Source organism: Ambystoma mexicanum, chromosome 6p (assembly GCF_040938575.1).
Source record: "Ambystoma mexicanum isolate Mex_15411 chromosome 6p, UKY_AmexF1_1, whole genome shotgun sequence".
Taxonomy (NCBI): domain Eukaryota; kingdom Metazoa; phylum Chordata; class Amphibia; order Caudata; family Ambystomatidae; genus Ambystoma; species Ambystoma mexicanum.
In genome coordinates, this window is record NC_090935.1 from 152,996,199 (window position 1) to 153,015,793 (window position 19,595).

Below are 19,595 nucleotides of genomic sequence, written 5' to 3' on the forward strand. Positions count from 1 at the left end.
TGTCTATGGCTAACCAGGTCACGGCAGTTTGTCAGTCCACTCATCATCAGATCTGGGTCCTTAAGAGGGTCATGCCTATGATCCCCGAAGCCTTTCGCCCTCCCGCGGTGGCTGCGTTAGTGCTCTCACGGCTGGACTATTGTAATTCGCTGTACCTGGCACAACCGATTGGTCTTATCCATCGCCTTCAGCGTATGCAGAACCTTGCAGCCAGGTTAGCCACTGGCTCTCCCTATGGGGCTCATATCACGCCAGTGTTACGCCAACTTCACTGGTTGCCGGTGAAGCAGCAAATTCATTTCAAGTCTTTGTGCATCATCCACCGGGCCATTCACGCCCAGGGTGCCGAATTTATACAGTCTAAATTTATTAGATACATACCGGATCGGGACCTCCGCTCCGTGACCTCTAACCCTTTGCCTGTTCCTAGAGCTAATCGGTAAAGGCTTGGCGGCAGAGCGTTCTCCATTGCTGCTCCCAAACTGTGGAACAGCCTCCCCCCGCTACTTAAAGCCACTGCGGACCACCTTGGTTTTAGAAGAGCTTTGAAAACGTACCTGTTTTAATTTCTGATCTCTCCATTGGTTTTTCCCCGACCGAGCAGCTTCCTTTCAAGCGCCATGATGCCTTTGGGCGACCGTGCGCTTTATAAATTGTAATAACATAACCGTTTTTTCTTGTTCTTGTGATCACCATAACCCAGTGTCGGAGTTATACCCTTCTCCTCTGCACCTAACTACTTGCTTTAACCACGTACAATATCTATCAACTTAGGTGTGCAGTAGTGCTTGTTTATTTTTTCTTTTGTATTATGTCTTCTCATACTGATGGAAGTTTGTAATGTTGTTGTTTGTGTACTTCACAGTTTGACGAGTTATGCAAAGATGGCGTCCTGCCTGTATGAGTGCCTTTATGAGGCAGAGCTGGAGAAGTACTACCCTTGCTTTGTTGCTGTTGGCCTCCAGACGACCGAGCAGCTGGCTGATATAACTATGAAAGACTACCCCAAGCTGGGGGTCCATAACATGGACGACCGGAAGCGGCTCTTCCAGCTCATCAAAATTGTTCAAAGCGTGCAGGACGAAGACGAAGAGGAGAATGATGTGACCAGCCCACTTTATGAACCTGGCTGTGTCTACCTGCAGCCGCAATCGGCCCGGTCCGGCCCTTGTAGGCAGCTGAAGTTTGACTCTTTCATGACAAACGGGGGACTTGGGGACTGTGGTCAGACAGCAAGAAGAGGCCATGACACATATGCTAATAAACGCAATGCTGGGCTGTTGGAAATGGCAGGGTACATTTTGCCAGAGGATTCCAAAAATGGCGCCAAAGCACAAAGGGAAAATGGAGCCAGTGCGTGCCCACAAAAGGTAGTAGGTTCCAAAGAAACATTGGCCGATGTTACTACCCACGTTGGAGAGCATGATGCCCCCATCATTCAAAGAGTTCCTCATAGTTCTGGGTACAACTATGGAGTTCCTCATTCTTGCATCAGGTAAATGCAATGTGCACTACAATTGAGACATATTATCAAATGCAATGTCTCGGCATGCCATTTGTGCAAATGGGAGGAATCTAGTTTTCTCAATGCCAATATAGTGTTTGACTTTAAGCTAAACTGAAAAGGCACAGGATCCTAGCTACATCGTAGTATACACTTATTATATACCATGGCACCAAGTCTTTGTGTAATAGTCATAAAGCATTATACGGGGTGAAGCATAAGATTGTTGTACAATTACACACAGTACATCATATCATGCATCAGTGAAAGCAATGAGTTAAATAATAATCATCTGTAGGCCATAACTGCATTGGAAATACGATAATATTAAGATCTAGCTATTCAGTGAGGGATGGGCCGGGTCAGACAAATCTCAATGGGTACGGTCCCATAGATTTGTGGTATAGGCTGAAAAAAGGAACGAGTAGCAGTTTATTCTGTCTTTTTAATTACGGTGGCTGTAGCTCAGTATTCTTTTTCAAAATGGTATTAAACGTTTTTCCAGAAAAAAGGCATGTGAAGGATTACCACATATGTCATGTGTGCCTAATGCGCAGAACAGGATCAACCTGACAGGTGGGTAGATTTGATATCCTTAAATAATGAGGGGAAAGGAAAGCAGTTATAGCCTACACCACAGTGCCCTGTCTAGTGGTCAGCACAGAAAAGGACAACGTTTATGCAAAGGTTGTGTATTGGGGGGACACTAAGATGTCCACTGACACATTGTATTTTGGGTTTATAACGCCTCCCTAACACGTAGGTCCACACACCCTCCACTCCCCACTATACCTGAGACTGGGTGACCTGCTCCCCCCACCCCCTGCTTCATCTCCTGGTTATTTGTAGACCCCTTGCTGGCAAATTCCCTGCCCTTCCCTGTTGTGATCTCTCCACTCCTTTGTAGCTGTTTCCCTCACCCTGTCTGTCTCCCCTATGATTTGTAAAACACACAACTGCTTCCAGAAGGTAGTTCCGCCCTCTAGTATCCTAATAATAACTCCGTGAATGGACTCCGCATTAAGTCCTATTCATTTAACAGGCGTCTCCTGGAACAAGCGACTTTTTCTTTTGTAGTTAACCTTTCTCTGCTACTTGGTCTAGTGGGATGTGCTTCCTTGTATAATTGCTGCCCTGAAGATGAATTTTGGCTGTGCAGTGGCTCGATTCATGTTGGTAGAGAGTAATCCCAAGAAACAGTAAATGGGGAAAACTTGCATCATTTACTCCTAAAGTAATATCCGTTATATGATATGATATGGCATTCATAACGTTTTTGAAGCCCAGAAGGGTTTTATCTTTTAGCACTTTCAAAAGGTATTGAACCCGTTGTTCCCCTTGCTTTTGGGCAGTCGCCCATCAGAAAAAGTTTGCTTTCCCACATTCTCCAAGTGACTGATATAGATAATGAATCCTAGTTTAATGCAAGTACCCTAGTTCCGGTCTACCCTCCTCCTAACTGTCTCGGAGCAGGTCTCACTCCTCAATAGGAGCACCACTGGACTGCATCCCAGTAGTCCTCCACATGACTGGTGGGATGTGTAGTAGATGTCGCTGCGAGCAGTCGATTAATGGTTACGTGATGGAGATGTTGGTGAGGAGAGCAGCGGGGATGATTGAAGTCAGCATATAGAGTTGAGTCGTTCTAAGGTGTGTAGCTTGTATTTGAGTTTTAGGAATCGAAAGACTTGTAGGGCTTCTCTACTAAGAATATCTTTTATCTCCCATATTCTGGCCGTCTACCATGGCTTCCAGTTTAAAGTCTGATAGTTGATTTTGATAGCTGGATTTTGTTCCATATGCAAGACGTTTTCAAAGCATTATACGCTTGTTACCAAGTGATCTTGTTGGGTATACCGTTCTTTTGCAGCAGGATTTTTCGTCGCAAGACCTTTCATCGCTGTTTTTTTATCAAAAAAAAATCTATTTTTTAATTTTCGGGGGGGGGGTTAAAAATTAAATATTTGTGGGTGAAAGGGAATAATAAAAAAAAGAGGACTTTGGGGGGTAACCCCCCCCCCCAAAAAGTCCCGCAACGAAAAATCCTGCGGCAAAATAACGTAGAACCATCTTGTTGAACCAGTCATCTCAAGCTATTGTTTTTTTAAATTATGTTATTAAATCTTTTTATGTGGCAATAAAAGACGTAACATGTCTGTTGGAAAGGAACACATTGCTGTCTCAAAAACAGCCAGTTGACGCATTTGTAATGTGTCATTACAGTACACCTCTTAAAGACCACATATTGTAAGCCTTTATTACAAAGCTGCCCATAACCTCACTTTAAAATAACACGTCATATGGGAGAATAGCCAATAACCCCCAAAGTGTTCATCCTATTTTAAAATCACCTATAGTAGCCACCTCCTCAATATCTCTTCGGTTCTCTCCACCAGGGTAAATATATTCTGTTTACAGGGACCAGTGGAGAGGAATCAGGCAGGATACAGTCTTTATTCCAGCAGAAGCCTCTAGTTGGGCCAGACATGGAATGGGAGAAACCAGGATGGAGGGCCCTAGGGTGGAGAAAGGAAGAGAGGAGAAGTGGCAAGAACAACGGAGTCATGAAGCAACTGCCACATCTTCTCGCCCCCTTTCACAAAAATGATATGACATTAACGATTGACTCTTATGAAAACTATTCTCTTTGTCTGATGGGATTACGGGATTGACGATTGACGCCCCCTTTCCTTAACTTTACTAGCAACTGAGGCGCTTCAACCCAATATACCCCTTCTTAGAAATGCTTCTGGATTAACATCTGCACTATCACTCGCCCTATATTGTCCTCCAAGCCCAACTAAAGAATGTATAATGAATGTCCTGTGTCTCTTGTAAAAGGCACTACCCATTGCTCTGAACAGTGGATTTGGTTCCGGTCCATTTGCTGATGATTCTACTCTGCGGCCAATAGCCTTTATGCTCCTCTGGGCCACCCTGCCCTCCATATAGACGGAAGATGTTGTGCCTGATGGGCACTTTTCAACTCTTCCATTCCAGATTTTGACATCTGCAGTGCGGAACTCACTACCCAGGATTTGTTTTATTTTAACCAGTCAGCTGAATTTGGGTAGCCCTGTCTCTATGTGACTTTGTACTTTAAAATGAAAAATTGTCCAACTTGGAAATTGGGGATCCTGGCCGCTCTCTTGGTAGTGAACTTTTTCTAGTCTCCTGTTTCCTAAATACTCTCCTGCGGATGTCGGTTACATCTATATGTGGTCTCCGATTCATACCGGCCTCCCTGAGTATCCACCATGGCCTTATCTAGTAGGCAGCCTCCCACGCATAATCTTAAAAGGGGCAACTTTCATGATTGGATAGGCAGTGATTTTCTACAGTTCAAGGCTCTTATCCACTACTTTCTCGACCTGAAATCAATTTAGCAGATCTGTTTGTACTTCATCTTTCAATGTCATATTAAATCTTTCAGCAAGGCTATTGGCCTTTGGATAATTTAGTGCCACCATGAGCTGCTTGATGCCAGTGTCATTAAAAAAAAAAAAAAAAATCTTCATTTCATGGAAGAATAGTGGAACTCTTGTTTTCTGCCACAATGACTTTCAATCTCCATTTTCTTTGAAACTTGTGTTTTAAGAAACCTGAGGACAGTGGATGTCCTAATGTTCTCTTAAAAGTCAACTGCTGGACAGCTAGAGAAATAATCTATCAAGACAATGGCATATTTCTTATCTTGCGGTTGTCTGTTGAAGGTCCCTGTCAAATCCAACAATCCTCTTGGCCATGGACCCTATGGGAATCTTAATTGGTGACCTTGGTACTGCAGAGGTGCAACATATTTTATCATTCTCGTTACAAATGGATCAGAGCCTAAAAAACCAGTCCATTTCCAAATCCATGATCAACCTCCAAAATCTTCCTGGGTGATTCTTCTTGCCAAGACTCAAATGAGGCACAATCCATTGGTTCCTGAGTGATATATCACAGTCCATGCTGAGATTGTCAGCTACTTTGTTGTATGGCTTGGGGTCTTCACCAATTTGCTTTACGAGAGACCAGCCTTCTCTAACGTGGTATTGAATTTTCTTAGTATTACGTTTGATTAAAATCCACCTATTCTTTCTCAGTGATGGTATCATTGGCCGTGTACTATTATGGTATTATGCCATCTTCTTCCCCCCCGGTTCTGTTTCTTCATTAATTTGAAGGAGATGCTAGAGACAGCTGGTGTTGTGCTTCCCAGCTTGATGTTGTGTTCGTAAACATGATTGGGTAGATTCGCATTGATGTGAGACATGGCAGAGACTTTATTTTCTCCCACAGCTGCTAAAACTCAAACATAGGGCCATGGTTGGTAAGCACTGCACACAGGAACTGTTTGAAGTGACGTATGGTCCAGAGGAATGCCAGTGCTTCCTTTTTGATAAGAGTAATTTCTCTTCCTTTCCTTTAGTGCTTGGGAAGATAATACTAGTACATCCTCTGCTTTGTCATTAAGTATACGTATTTCTGCCTTTGTTGCTTGTGTCAATAGTTCTTGTTAGGTTAGATTTGAATTTATATGGCAAGTCACCTTGACATGCGAGCCCCTCACACTTTTTGCTGGACTTGTGGATTCTTTTTCTATGTCTTTTCGATTAGTACACCATCCAAGGCTTACATACTCCCTAAGTAAAAGTTTAGGAGAAAAATAATCATTTCGAATGACTCCACCCAATCAAAAAGTATCATTAAAAAATTCACAATTTATAAAAAAATTATTAGAAACACAATCTAAAAACACATCTTGGAGTTACTCAATCACAGAAAGACTCAATTAGAAGAAACAAGTGGGGTTAGTACGTAAATGTGTTGTTCAAGGTTTCGTACAAAATTTGAGAAAGGTCAGCAGTTGACAATTTCAGTGCATATAATTATCGCATAAAGGGTGGTAGCAGAGATAGAATATTCACAAAACTCTGTCATGAAGGCTAAAATATCTATAGCCTGTTAGATGGTTGACATATGTTTAAGCATCCTGCATTTGATGGGATACTATCTCTAGTGTCTTTCTTTGCTGTTGTGGCCGTCTTCAGGACAAAAGAGCTGATTTCATAGTGTTAAAATTAACAATCTTTCGTATGTTATTTTTGTTCAAGCCCACTGTAAAGCGAGACATAAAAAACTATTCAAGGGAGAGCCTCAAAAATAGCGAGTTAAAAACAAAGTTTGGAGGGGAGTCAAATGGATGCAATGACAATGGTAGGCACTAACCTTAATGTTTGGAAGAGATTGAGCTGGAATGAAAATCCTTGTGGTATTCAAGGTTTGACCATTTCTTTTAGTGAGTTCTTCAAAATAATTCCAGACATTCGATTTTGCCTATAATGTTAATTTAATAACAAATAATTATATTCAAAAGATGACCTGTAGCGTAACTCGAAGCTTCTTGTCATAGGGCACGTTACTCCATACTGAGCTGTCTGCTGGACAGGATGATCACTTTATTCACATTATTTTTACAATACATTAGTGTATCAGTATTTCTTTAGACCATATATATGTTACAGGTTCTATGTACCTAATTACAGCCTTCTCTGCCTCCTAAGTTAAGCCTGACTACTTGGTCCATGCTATTATATTATGCAGTGCAGGTCTGTCCTAAGAGTTGGCATTTACTGTATTGCCTAAGGTATAGTTCTATAAAGCACCCTGGGTGGACTTTAGAAAAGCGGTCTTAACAGTTATAATAGTTCTCATGTGGGTAGCAAGTGTTTTCATTTCTGGTGCTTGAATTATGTCTTCTTTGACCTCTTCAAATGGTTTTTGTGCAAACTGACAGTCAATGATTGTGTCTTACACTAGTAGTTTTTGAATGGGTTACCCCATAGGGCCACCATTTCTGTTGCTTCTTGTTTTACAATTTTGGAGCCAATTTCGCATAAGATTTCATTTTTGGTGGTGGTCTGGCATCCCTGACAGCAGCATTAAGAATACATTTTGTTTTGGTTCCCTCTGCAGTCATTGGATGGCCCAGATGGTCAACATGCTGACAGAAAATTTAAAATGTTCTTTTTTCATGTCCAATAGATCTAATGTTTCCTCAACAAAACCTCTTCTGTTTTGCTGTCAAACTTGAGCAAAATCGTGGTTCTTTTTAGAGGCCGAGCACTTTTTTTCATCATGTGAAGCAATTCCTTGCAGAGGAGTCTTCTTGTCCATTTGTGTCCTAATTGAAGTGGTGCTATTGTCGTTCGATATTGCCTGGAGTTTTGCTAAGGCACACACAAATTCTATGCCTTCTTCCGTCCTTCTCTTCTCCCTCACAATGGCAGTGGTTTAAGCTATGGACCGTTTCACACAGTCTCCCATACTCTGTCATTTATCGGATTATTGTTTGTATGGACCAGGATTTGCTCTCTTGCTACTTCTGCCAGGAAGTTGTCAGTTACATGTAGTGTCTATTGTTCGCAGCTTGGCTGCATTCCCCTCAGTCGTTCATCCTGTTTTTGCTACCTAGTATTGTCGGGATTCTCTCCATTGCTGCATTGACTCCATTGACTCCAGCTAGATAATACTTGTCTAGTTGAGCCTTGGTGCTCTGGAAAGTGTCTGCTGGTCTGCTTGCAGTACAGGCTATGTTGGGAGGTGGCATCAGTGTTTTTTGCCTTCCTAACTGAAGCCAAGTAGGAGAATGTATGTTTGCTTTTGGTGGTGGGTTTATCTGCCATGGTAGTGGCTTCCTGGTATGTCATTAATTTTGCTTTCCTTCCTTTCTAGGGAATTGGTGGTGGTAATGGATTTTACAGGAACATTGGTTGTGGATCCATGTGTTGGACTGTTATTCTGGTCCCACTGCTGGCCTGATTCCCCTTTTGCCCCTGCATATTTCTGGGAGTTGTTGAGTGGCAGTAGAAATCTGAGGGAAATGCACAAAATACAATGTTTTCTGGTGCAGTGCTTGTGACCGAGCATTGTTTTTGCCAAGGTTGCTGAGTCTCAGCTTATGTCAACAGATGACAGCTTGCCATCAAAACCTATTTAATTGAATAGGAATGTGATCATTGATTCTCACTGCTCCAAAGGGGATAAGAACAGCCACTGTGCTGCCCAGTCCATAATACTGGACCCCTTATTTGCCAGGGTACACAGGTGAGCAGTATGCTGTCATCATTGTGCACATAGCTTGCTTGCACTGGGTGATGTTGTGTCCTGTAGGGGCTGATGACTGCAGAGCAGTGTGCACTTGGAACAGGGTGCTTAAGAGCACAGCAAAGAAGACAAGCGAAAAACTGTGCTGTTGTGGTGGTTCTGGACATATTTTTGGGAGTTAGGAGAACTTCTTCCACAGAGTTGTCCATCTTAAAGCGGAGTCTAAAGCTATTCATGGCTAGGATACATCACTCGTTAAGGTCCCTCTTAGCAGCGCTCTTTCTGGTCAGTGTCTCAACATATGTCAGGGAACTGAAGACAGCAGCCTGCTATCAAAACCTATTTAATTTAAATCTGTGAGAAGCAGTGATTATCACTGCTCCAAAGGACATAAGAACAGTCCATGCACTCAGTCTCTCAATACTGTCCCCTTGTATGTATGAATAGTATGTCATTGGTCTGTCATTTCCCCTAGCACACCTCTTTAACTCTGGCAGAGCTTCGTCCATCCTCACACGCTCTGCTGGAATATCCTGTGTCACACCAAGAAGTCCCAGTAGGGATCCCTCTTCCCATTTTCCAGATTCCCAGGCTTGGCATCAATGGTCAAAATGCTTTGCACAAAACGCCCTTTTAGATTATTCCATACCCTTCAGGCTGTCCACCTAATGGTAGATGATGGATATTATTATGTCTCTTGTAAGGATTGCGTTCTGTGTTTCACCACTATTCTAGATCTGTTCCTCCTACCTGGATTCCAGTGGCCAGATTCCTACTTCTACTTTCTCTGTTTTCAAGAGTAGGTCGGCATTAAATAACATCAATTAATCCAAGGAACATCTTCCTTCTGTTAGGCCCTCTTCATCAGACAAATCTGGAACTGTTGTGCCATCCTGATCCTCCAGTTTATAATTTAGAACAGGGCTTAAAATAATTATTTTTGCTCTCCTTTCACTGTTTTCCAGCCAATGTAATGTGGAGAATGCCTATCCAAGATGGCCGACAAATGTGTTTCCGCCTTTGCTCTGTGCTGTGCTGTGTCAGCCTTTAACTCCCTGGGTTACCCGGATCTTCTGACTGCAGAACCGGTTCCTCTGAGATTTCGTCTGTCTCTGCTGTCATTCTTCTTCCCCTGGCTCTGCTACTGCCTCTGTTCGGTGTGTGGCCTTGCTTTCACTAGTGAATTTGGGAGGAGTGCGGGTGGACTAAAATATCTTCTGAAATGGTTGGCTCCTACTCAATCTCTGAGCGACCCCCATGTTGCTGGGAATCTTGCTCTACCCAAGCATCCCTACATGAGCCTCTTGGGTGGCCAGGCCATCTCGGTAAGCAACAATGTGGAGCCTTCCTGAGAGTCCAGGTAGAAAGCAGTCATACAGTGTCCTGTTCAGCCAGAATTTCCCCCACCACCATATTATGCTATTTCACACACAACACATCGTTATTTCCCATGACTACATGTCCTCCTATATTTATTATATGTAACATCCTATTGTGCATACATAACCAGTGCCCTCCTTTTCCTAGTTCATGCTCTCCCCTGACTCTAGGGCCTGATGCACATTATAGAAATACGCCAAACTAAATAAAAAGAGCTGGTAATGATTATAATTAGAGAGTGTTGTTTCATTACCTCAAAATTGAATGTCTTTGTGCCGTTGTGTCCGTTGGTTGAGGTGGACCACAATCCACGACATGGTTTACAAGAGAAGACCATCATATGTCTAGGTCAATCTAACATTTGTTTGTTTTGTTCATTTAATGCTTCCTAGGGCTAATAACACAGAGAATGAGGGTCCTTGGGCAGGAAGCGATAAAATAAGAGTTTGTGTTCGGAAGCGTCCTCTTGGATTAAGAGAAGAGCGACGCGGAGAAATGAATGTGGTCACGGTGGAAGATAAGGAAACTGTATTGATTCATGAGAAGAAGGAGGCTGTGGATCTCAAACAGTATATACTGCAGGTACCTCGCATTCTTTGTGATTGTTTTCTGTCATGGCATCTTCTGTGAGGCATTGCTGATGTAAGGTGCTAATGTAAAGAAACAGGTAGACTAATTACATTGCCATTCATTCATCTTAAGTTAGTTATTGGCCATCCGATGAGTGTAAAAAATGGGCTTGTTTTTATGTATGATCCTGCTTCTTAATTTTTCTAAAAAGTGATGTGTCCAGTGCCATTGAGGGATTCGTCAATCTCGTGACCCAAAATATATATGGCTATTTTGTGGACTTTCTAATGTATGTGTATTTAATTCAAAATGAACACATGTAAAGCCAATAGAACTGATTTTGTAAATAGAAGGGGTATTATTTTCTTGCAAGCACCCCACTGTACAAAAAAAGTCTTACCCTCTACAAGTGCAAAGCAGACTTATTGGCTCATCAAAACGTGATGTTGTTGATTTGCCCTTGAAAACAATTCCCAACACTTCCACTGCATAATGTCTGCCAGAATGGCAAACTATCTGTTTGGTCTGCAACCTTATTTGTGTTTTTAATTTCTCAAGTCATCACCTACTATGAATGCTCCAGAGATCAGCCATGTCACACATGCATACCCATGAAGCCCTGTTTTGGTTATATACTGCTGTTTTCCTGCCAATCATGTTGTATTTACACACAAGATGGATTCCAGAGGGCTGACCTGAGAGAGTTGATTCCAGTAAGGGTGCAAAGATTCATGGAAATAATTGCACTCTTGCAAAAAAACACTCATTTGTAACAGAAAAGACTGCTCTATAATGCAGAGATTTGTTTACTATAATATATCATTAAATGCCATAGTTTGATGCTCCCCGCATAGTTTCCTGATAATTTAGTGCAGTTATGAATTCACTGTACAATTTATGCCGCAGCTCAAAGAGATTAGACTCAAGTAGAACTGTACACTAAATTGAAACATTATCACACAGGGGACACATTTGTTGTAGTGTCCTACTGTTCCAAATGCAGCGCCCATGAATATACTCCTCGAATCAAGATGCATTGGGGACATTGAAAGATGCAAAGGCACAGTATTGATGTTTAAAAGATATGGTGACCTGTTGGCAAAGTGACAGGGTACTGTGGTTACAATAGTATCGAGTGAGTATTTTAATTTACCCTTTTAAGGTAGCAACATTTTGATAAGAATAGCTCCTAATACAGATTTTTGGTAAATTTTGCTATAGACTTTCCATGGATTATCAGACCCATGTGGTTACTCGTTAGAAATGAGTACCCATTGTCATTTAGGGTGACTCTTTACCGTCCACGAATGATCTATCAACTAACCAACATTTTTGGTGTAACTATTTTGTCCTCCCAATGCTTCGCCTGTCCTGCAGCTTTGTAAAGGTTTTAACTAACAGATGTTCATTTTATCACTTTATCAACCTCGGGCAGTTGACAGTTTGAGCCAGTCCCAAAGCAATTCGAATCAGCCAAGTGTAGTTTATACATAGATTCTTATAGCAGGTTTATTAACCCACGATGCTATCAAACTGACTTTTATTTTAGGGACACTCTAGAAGTACCAATACCTTTTTAATTGTCTAGCATTGGACCTCCTCAAACCCGTAGTAAATCCTCCGATGTACCGCTCAATTAATTTACCGTTACCGCCACTCATTTCTGTGGAAGTGATAATCGTGCTAAGTTTTCCACAATTCCTAGTGAAAATGAATTGTGTAATGTGACGAATCCCAGGGTGTTGTCACTGCTCCCATGGGTGGAGCCCCTTCCCATGAGGCCAGAGAGGTTAGGCCGCTACCCGATAGTCCACCTGTGAGTGGTACTCAGCGGGTGGTTCTCATGGGGAGGGAAACCCTCCATGGGACCAGTGACCATAGCCTTGGGAGAGCATGTTATTCACCCCCTCCATTTATGTACCCTCTTACCTCTCATTCCCCTCAGTCCCCTGTAGTTCCCCACACCTCTGTAGAGTAGAGGACTTCATTCAGATCATACTGGGACGAGGAAGAGTGAGGCTTACTTGCGTCAACTGCATACAGTAACTGACATGAAGAAGATCAAGCAAGGAGACCAAAGCCCACCACTGAACCTTTGTACATGGTACAGTTTACTAGAGGCAGCCCTGGGGATAAAAACTAAGGAAGGACTACGTATCTCATTAAGCCAGCCCTGGAGGAGCGAGGAACCAGATGCTGGTTCGGTGTCAAAAGACCCAGCAAACATTACTCTTCCAAGAGGGGACGAGCATCTCCAGTGGGACAATGAAGCAGAGACCTACCCAGTGAAGAAACCTGACTGGCGAAGCTAAAGCAAGAAGAACATGCACAGCTGAGGGCACGAGAGCGAGAGCATGTTGCTGCAGAGTCGCCAAGAGCAGCACACCGAACCCAGAAACTGTACTGAAGCCCTGCTCCACTCCCACGACAGACCGGAGACCACAACAGCATTTCCCAAAGGTAGGGAAAGGGTTGGGCAGGCTGGTGGGACACAGAGGAGGCCAAATAGATTAAAGAGAGACTAACCAGTAGCCTGAGAGACTGAAGAGGATAGCGAACGAACTATAAAAACAGAAGAGAACTTAAATCTCCTATGTGGAACCATACCTGGCAGGAGAGAACACCAGGTCTGTTAATTGGGCATTGAGTGAAGCAGGGGCAGTGGACCCGCGAAAGCAGGACACCAGGGTCTGGGACCCATATGAAGTCGGCAAAGCCAGCGGGAGCAACATACAGGGATCAAGAACCCACATAAGTATAAGCCCAGAATAAGTCATGGAGATCCCAAGGTGAGAAAAGGGGGTCTGGAAAACCCATAAAAGAGAAACCAGTTGCAGAAGAAGTCAGGGAGATCCAGAGACAACTCGGAGGGGTCTGGGACCCACTTAAGACAGAGAAAAGAACAAGAAGCTAAAACAAGGGCTCGAGGACCTATGGACAAAAGGAGAAACCTATTCTGGAATTCTAAAATCTATAGTCCAGTCTGGCAGGATAGTGAACCAGACTTGACACTACGTTGGTGGACTGGTGAAAGAGTAGAGGAAGGAACCCTGTGCCCCCTCCCTGATATTTGAGAACTGTGTTATGGTGAAAATGTGTTTGGAAGAACATTTAAGACTAATAACTTTTAAGTTAAAGAACTAGGTTTTATCATCAACAATTGAACATTTGAACGCCAGATCCAGAGCGAGACAAGCCTCTTTCTGGATCAAGCAGACACCCACACTTTCCTTGGTTTAGAGCAGTGGTCTTCAAACCTTTTGGCCTGCCCTCCCTCCCCCCGAGCGATATTTGGGCAGGCCGGGCCCCACCAAAAATGCCAAATAGACAGTATGTATTGTGCGCCGTCACCTGCTCCCATCACAGTCGCTGGGCTCCCTCATACCACTCCTACCCAGTCCCAGGGCTCTGCCCACCCCATCACACAGCCTGAGCTCTCCCCACCCTGCTCCCACCACTATCCCATGGTTCCCACCATCCACCACCACCACAATATTTATGATTGGACTTCTATGATAGAAATCCAGCAGTAAAAAAAAATACAATCCCAGTCCCCTAGGCTCCACAGCGCCTCAGAAAGAGAACTGATTTTGGCAGGTGGGTAGGGGGGATTGTGCAACAAAGGCATTTAGGCATTTTTAAAATGCCTTTGTTGTACAACCCTCCTTTCCCCCCCCCCCCCCCCTCTATCCACCACTTGCCAAAATCAGTTCAACAGACCAAAGCAAACTAACGCACATCCATACATATGTTAAAATAAAAGAAAATTAACATAAACGTACCTTCTGCATTGGCCTGCGTGTGGGTGCTGAAACGCCCTGCTCCAGGCTGCTCTGTCCGCATGTGCGAGGAGGCGGAGGAGCTCCCCCTCGTACATACAGACATGCAGTGCCCCAGCCAGCATTTCTAATGAGCTATGCAATACTGAACTGTCAAAGGGAAATTGTGTTTCCCTTTGACAGTTCAGCCAGCCCAGGAGCTCTCTCTCGGCTGGAAAAAGCAGCTATGGGAGTGCTCACTGTTTCACTGGGCTGGCTCCTTAGCGCCTCCATAATGGGTGAGGGGGACACTGGGTGGGCGCCCCCTTTCCGTTATGGATGAGCCGCCAAGCTCGGACCGGCCTATAGATCAAAGGGCAATGCATGGACCAAAAATGCAAAATACTAGTGTGGGCCAGTCAAAATGAGCCACCTTTTTGACCAATGTGGGCCAGTTTCATGAGTTTCTTCACTATGCAGTTAGTAATTTTGACCATTGTTACTGAATAAATATTCTTTAAATATCACAATTTACTTACATTTTAAGACAAAGCACCCCCTTGGGTAATATCGAAATAGTCTGTGACTAAAGGAATGAATATCCATTCACAACTGCGGGCTACTTTTTCATTGGTGCCTCAGTTTCATGCTTCAGCCCAACCATGTGAGCCGCCCCTGCCCATTTCCTCCAATCTTAAAAAATAAATAAATATATATATATATATATATATATATATATATATATATATTTTTTTTTTTTTTTTTTTGTTAAAAAATGTTTTCATTTCATGCTGGGCTCTCGTGTCCCCCCCAGGGATCCACCCGTGGGCCCCTGCATGGGGTGCGCCCCACAGTTTGAATACCGCTGATTTAGAGTGTGATGGAAGGAAATGGGTTTGGACACAGGACGGTGGACATTTTACTTTACTGGACATCCTGACAGATTCCGTAGTATTTTCTGTTGAGGCAGGGCAAACTCTCTTATAAATGGGGCAAGATTGTTTTTTCCTTTTCTTTTACATTTATGGAAATGAGTCTTTGCCAACAAATATGCCACCACTTTGTCAGACTCATACGTATGCACCCTTGCAGTACACATACTTCTACCAATTCCACCTCTTCACAAATTTCAAGTGGATGTAACATCATCTGGTCAGATGCGACATCTCACATGTCGCAACAATGCATTGGAAACTATATTTCGCTCCTTCGCGGTTCTCAAGTGGATGGTGTAATTAAACAAATTCAAATCATGTTCTTCTGTGACCAGGAATGTGATCCAGGCAGCCCAAAGAACACATGGGAAAGAAGCATGATGCCTAATCAGTTTAAATTTGCATGGTATAGAGTGAAAGGAACATATTAAGCAGAATTACATGAATGTCATACAAATAATCATTGTACACACAGTGCAAAGAATTAGAAAGATGTAAGCATCGCAGTAGATCTTCAATTAAATGGAAAAAGATTTAAGGAATTTTTAAAAACTGGTTGAAACTAGTGTATGTAGTGTACACACTAGAAAAGGCAGCAGATCTTTCTGGAAATGTGTATTATAAACAAATATCTGTAAATTGGCTAAGCGCAGGAACAAAAGAGCTGTGATCACATATTTATAGGAAATACTACAGTGAAACCATATGCCCACAAGCCTATCTCCGGCCCAGAGGCCTGATTAATTCCAACGTTTACCTTACAACAAACACAATATCGTTCTTTGGTCATCTGCTTTACAACATGTACATAGAACCGTAGTTCTGGTAAAACAGATACTCGGTAGGTTGAAAGGTCAACAAGGTAATCTTGCCAACTACTATATGATAACCCTATTAAATTTAGCTAGAAAGGTGTTTGTGTCCCATTTAGTTTGTCTCATAGCTTGGTGTACTGAACACGATAAGATACTGATGCAAGAATCTGTCCCCAGTATAACTGCAAAGTATAGTTACATGGTGTTTGAACACCTAATTCATAGCAACGTGGCACGTTAACCTGCAAAAAAATAAGCCATGCCTGATTGAGCCATGGTGGCTGCTACGATCACGCAAGGCTTCAGCTATGACGGGGCTCCACAGCTGCCTTGTGGGACAATGGTCCGGAAACTGTCTTCGATCCTCCTGCAGGGAAGGCAACCCCTTCCTACTGGGTACAGGAACTCTCCCCAGAGATCTCCTGGGAATTTGTGCTTCAATCAGCCATACGCCCACCAAGGTTCAGACACTGCCCCTTTTCTATGCCAGTTGACTTTAGATTCGCCACATTAGAGGGAGAGGCCGAGAGATGGGCACCACCATTGTGGTGTCTGCTAAGGCCCTCAACCTCTTGTCCACCCTCCCTGACCCCCAATTCCTGCAGGGCAGGGCAAGACACTATGGGTATAATGTCAGAAGACAAAGGGCACTTGTTACAACAGCCTGAATTGGACCCCTTACAACAGGCTTGCTTGTTACCAATCCCCTGTGACATTTTGACTTTAGAAGGCCTTTTATTACATTTGTCACATTTGTCACTCCCATTGATTCACTGGACGTATGTTGAAGATACAGTAGATCACAAAGTCATCTGCCAGAGAGATGAAGGCATAAGGCACCCAAGGTAGCAGCAAGCACTGCTCCCTAATCCTCCCCAGGGAACCTTGAGGGTGATCTACTTTGGACACAGGCCTCTGCTGGCTGTGGCACTGGAACCAGGATCCTGCACTGGAGGTCAAGGACCCCCTGGAGGCACCAGTCAACCTCCTGTAGTGAAGCGCAGAACTGAAGGACTCACCTGTTCCCAGAAACTCTATTGGGTCTCCCAGAAACCCAGAAGTGCAGAAGCAGCTGAATCTTGTTTCATTGGGTCAATACATCTTTGAGCTTGTTTGACCATGCATCTTTGAGCCGGATCGACCGTGCTTGACGCTCTTTGAGTCTCCACAGAACCCTCATTGCTGCCTTTGGCACTCTACTCAATATCAAACCACTTGCTGCACTTCTAGCCATCCAGACGCCAGCTCAACCCATTGAACCAGACTGACTTGTCTCTACCCAATCTGTTGTATTTTTGACCATTGGAGAGGAGGTAAGAGGCAAGAACCAGGCTGGACACGGTAAGTACAAAAGGAATATGTACTTTGTTACAGGTTGGATAGATAGATAAAAGAGCAGGCTACATACATCGATTCAGTGTTAGCTCCCATCTCCAAGTCCCTAACCGTCTCATCAGGAATCCCGAGCACATACCAATTTCACAGGGCATTTTTTATGCCTTTCAGCTCATTCGCTCAGGCTACACAGGCTAAGTACCTTAGTCGCAACACAATCACAGGCTCAACCTCATGGGAGCAACTGACTTGAAAGCTAATTCGACTGCTGGAAGCCATTGACTTACCCGTCCCGAATGTAGACTCGACCTATCGGAGCCATCATCTGGCTGCCAACTTGACCCCCTAACCCCTGAGACGATGGCAGCCGTCATCCCAACCGTTTTGAACACTACAGTCAACACAACAGGAGACCCGCCTTCTAACCAACTTGAAGCCAACTGCATCGACTTGAATGTCTTGACTTTTGCTTCACCGAAGCAAAAAAACCTAGAATTCTGGCTCAATGCAGCCGAGCACCACAGACAAGATTTAAAGGAATTGTGAGGAGGACTTGACCCATGGTCCTCTTTTGAGACCATAGTGACTGTTAAGCTCTCCTTCCATACCTTCCAAAGACAATGTCCTTGACCAATTGACTTAGCAGAAATCTTAAATGAAGCTCTAAGCACAGCAGATGGTATTCTAATCAATTAAGGGAAACCAAAACCATCATTAGATAGCTCGAAAGTTAAGAGATAAAGCTCTCTGTGTGTACACAACGTGCACTGAAAAAGCTGCACACTCAAAACAAGCATGCCATGTTTGAAACAAAGCATATTTTCTTTGCAAACCAGATTGAAGCAGCAGAGTCAGACCCAAAAAAGCTTTTTCAAATGTTACTATAACCTAGTTCTGCAAATCCATCAAGACCATTGTTCCTGCATCATCTGAATGGTGTATCTCACTCTCCAAAACTTTCCACCATAACACTGATCAGAAGCAAGATCGCAAGAAAAGTAGCCAATAGAAATGTAGACTCTAATAATACTACCATAGATTTCTGTACAGAAAATCCTGATTTTAACTTCTCCCCAACAACTGTCAAGCAAATAACTAAAATAGTAAACTCCATGAACCCCACCTCTTGTCTTTGGGACCCATGTCCATCCATAAACTTCAAACATTGCATAGCTGACCCAGTGCCCACAATTATGGAATTTGTTAATGGCTCGTTTGCTGAAGGAAATATCCATGCTTGTCTTAGGAAGACCTAGAGTACTCCCCTTCTAAATAAAGCCTAATTTAACCCTTAAGATACCGGAAACTATCACCCCATTTGTAATAGCCAATTCCCCTTGAAAATCCTTGATAAGGTAGCTACTATTTAACTTCAGGAGCACCTGGAGCAAGAACAATGGCTAGGCAATTATTTATATTTTTTTTTCCTGGCAGAAGTACAGAGACAGCATTGATCGAAGTGAGGGATTAATTACTTAAGATCATGGACCAGGGCTCAGCGGTCCTTCTTTCAGCACTGTACCTATCGGCTGTTTTTGATACCTTGGACAATACCATGCCATGCTTATGTCCACGTTGAAGCAAATTTCTAAAAACCTCTGAAAAGGCCTCCAAATGGAACCATTCATTCCTAAAAGGTAGAATTGCTAGGGTGAAATTGGAGTTTGAATCGGAAGGGGTTGTTATCGACTGTGGGGGGGGGGGGGGGCATTTTTCTGCCCGTTGTTCAATTTCTATCTAAAACCTCTCCATGACTGATCTCTCAAAAATAGCAACTTTCAAAATTACACAGTTTACTCGCAGCTGATCTTCATGCAGACAGACTTAATAATATCTTAGAATTAATAGGAAATGCTTACCAAAGTATTGAAAGTCTGAATGCTTCTAAAACAGAATACATAATCAACACTTTGCAGTCTTCTGCAGCACTCGCATCCAATATTTTTGAATCAATTGCACTTACAAAAGTCAGCATTAAAACTCAGACCTCAGTACACAGTGTAGGGTCTATTTTGACTCTTCCCTCTCAATGACTCAACATGTCACCTTGGTAGTCTGCCCCGCTAACTATTACTAGATATACCAGATGATACTAAGACAAATCAGACAGTTTAGATCGTGCACCATCTATAGTCCATGAAATCGTCACCTCTATTTTTTATTAGAATTGTTTTATTGTCTGCTAGTTGGGCACTTGTACAATAGG

The 19,595-nt window shown here is 43.2% G+C and overlaps 1 protein-coding gene across 2 annotated transcripts in view; it reads left to right on the plus strand.

The window, feature by feature from the left end:
- Positions 1 to 19,595, plus strand: part of KIF24 (kinesin family member 24) — a 332,455-nt gene that overhangs the window by 62,430 nt on the left and 250,430 nt on the right. For both annotated transcript variants that reach the window (XM_069626841.1, XM_069626840.1), the window contains exons 2-3: positions 866 to 1,495; positions 10,369 to 10,558. In XM_069626841.1, coding sequence (XP_069482942.1) covers positions 885 to 1,495; positions 10,369 to 10,558 — 801 coding nt within the window. In that variant the 5' untranslated portion in view covers positions 866 to 884. The remainder of the gene's footprint in view (positions 1 to 865; positions 1,496 to 10,368; positions 10,559 to 19,595) is intronic.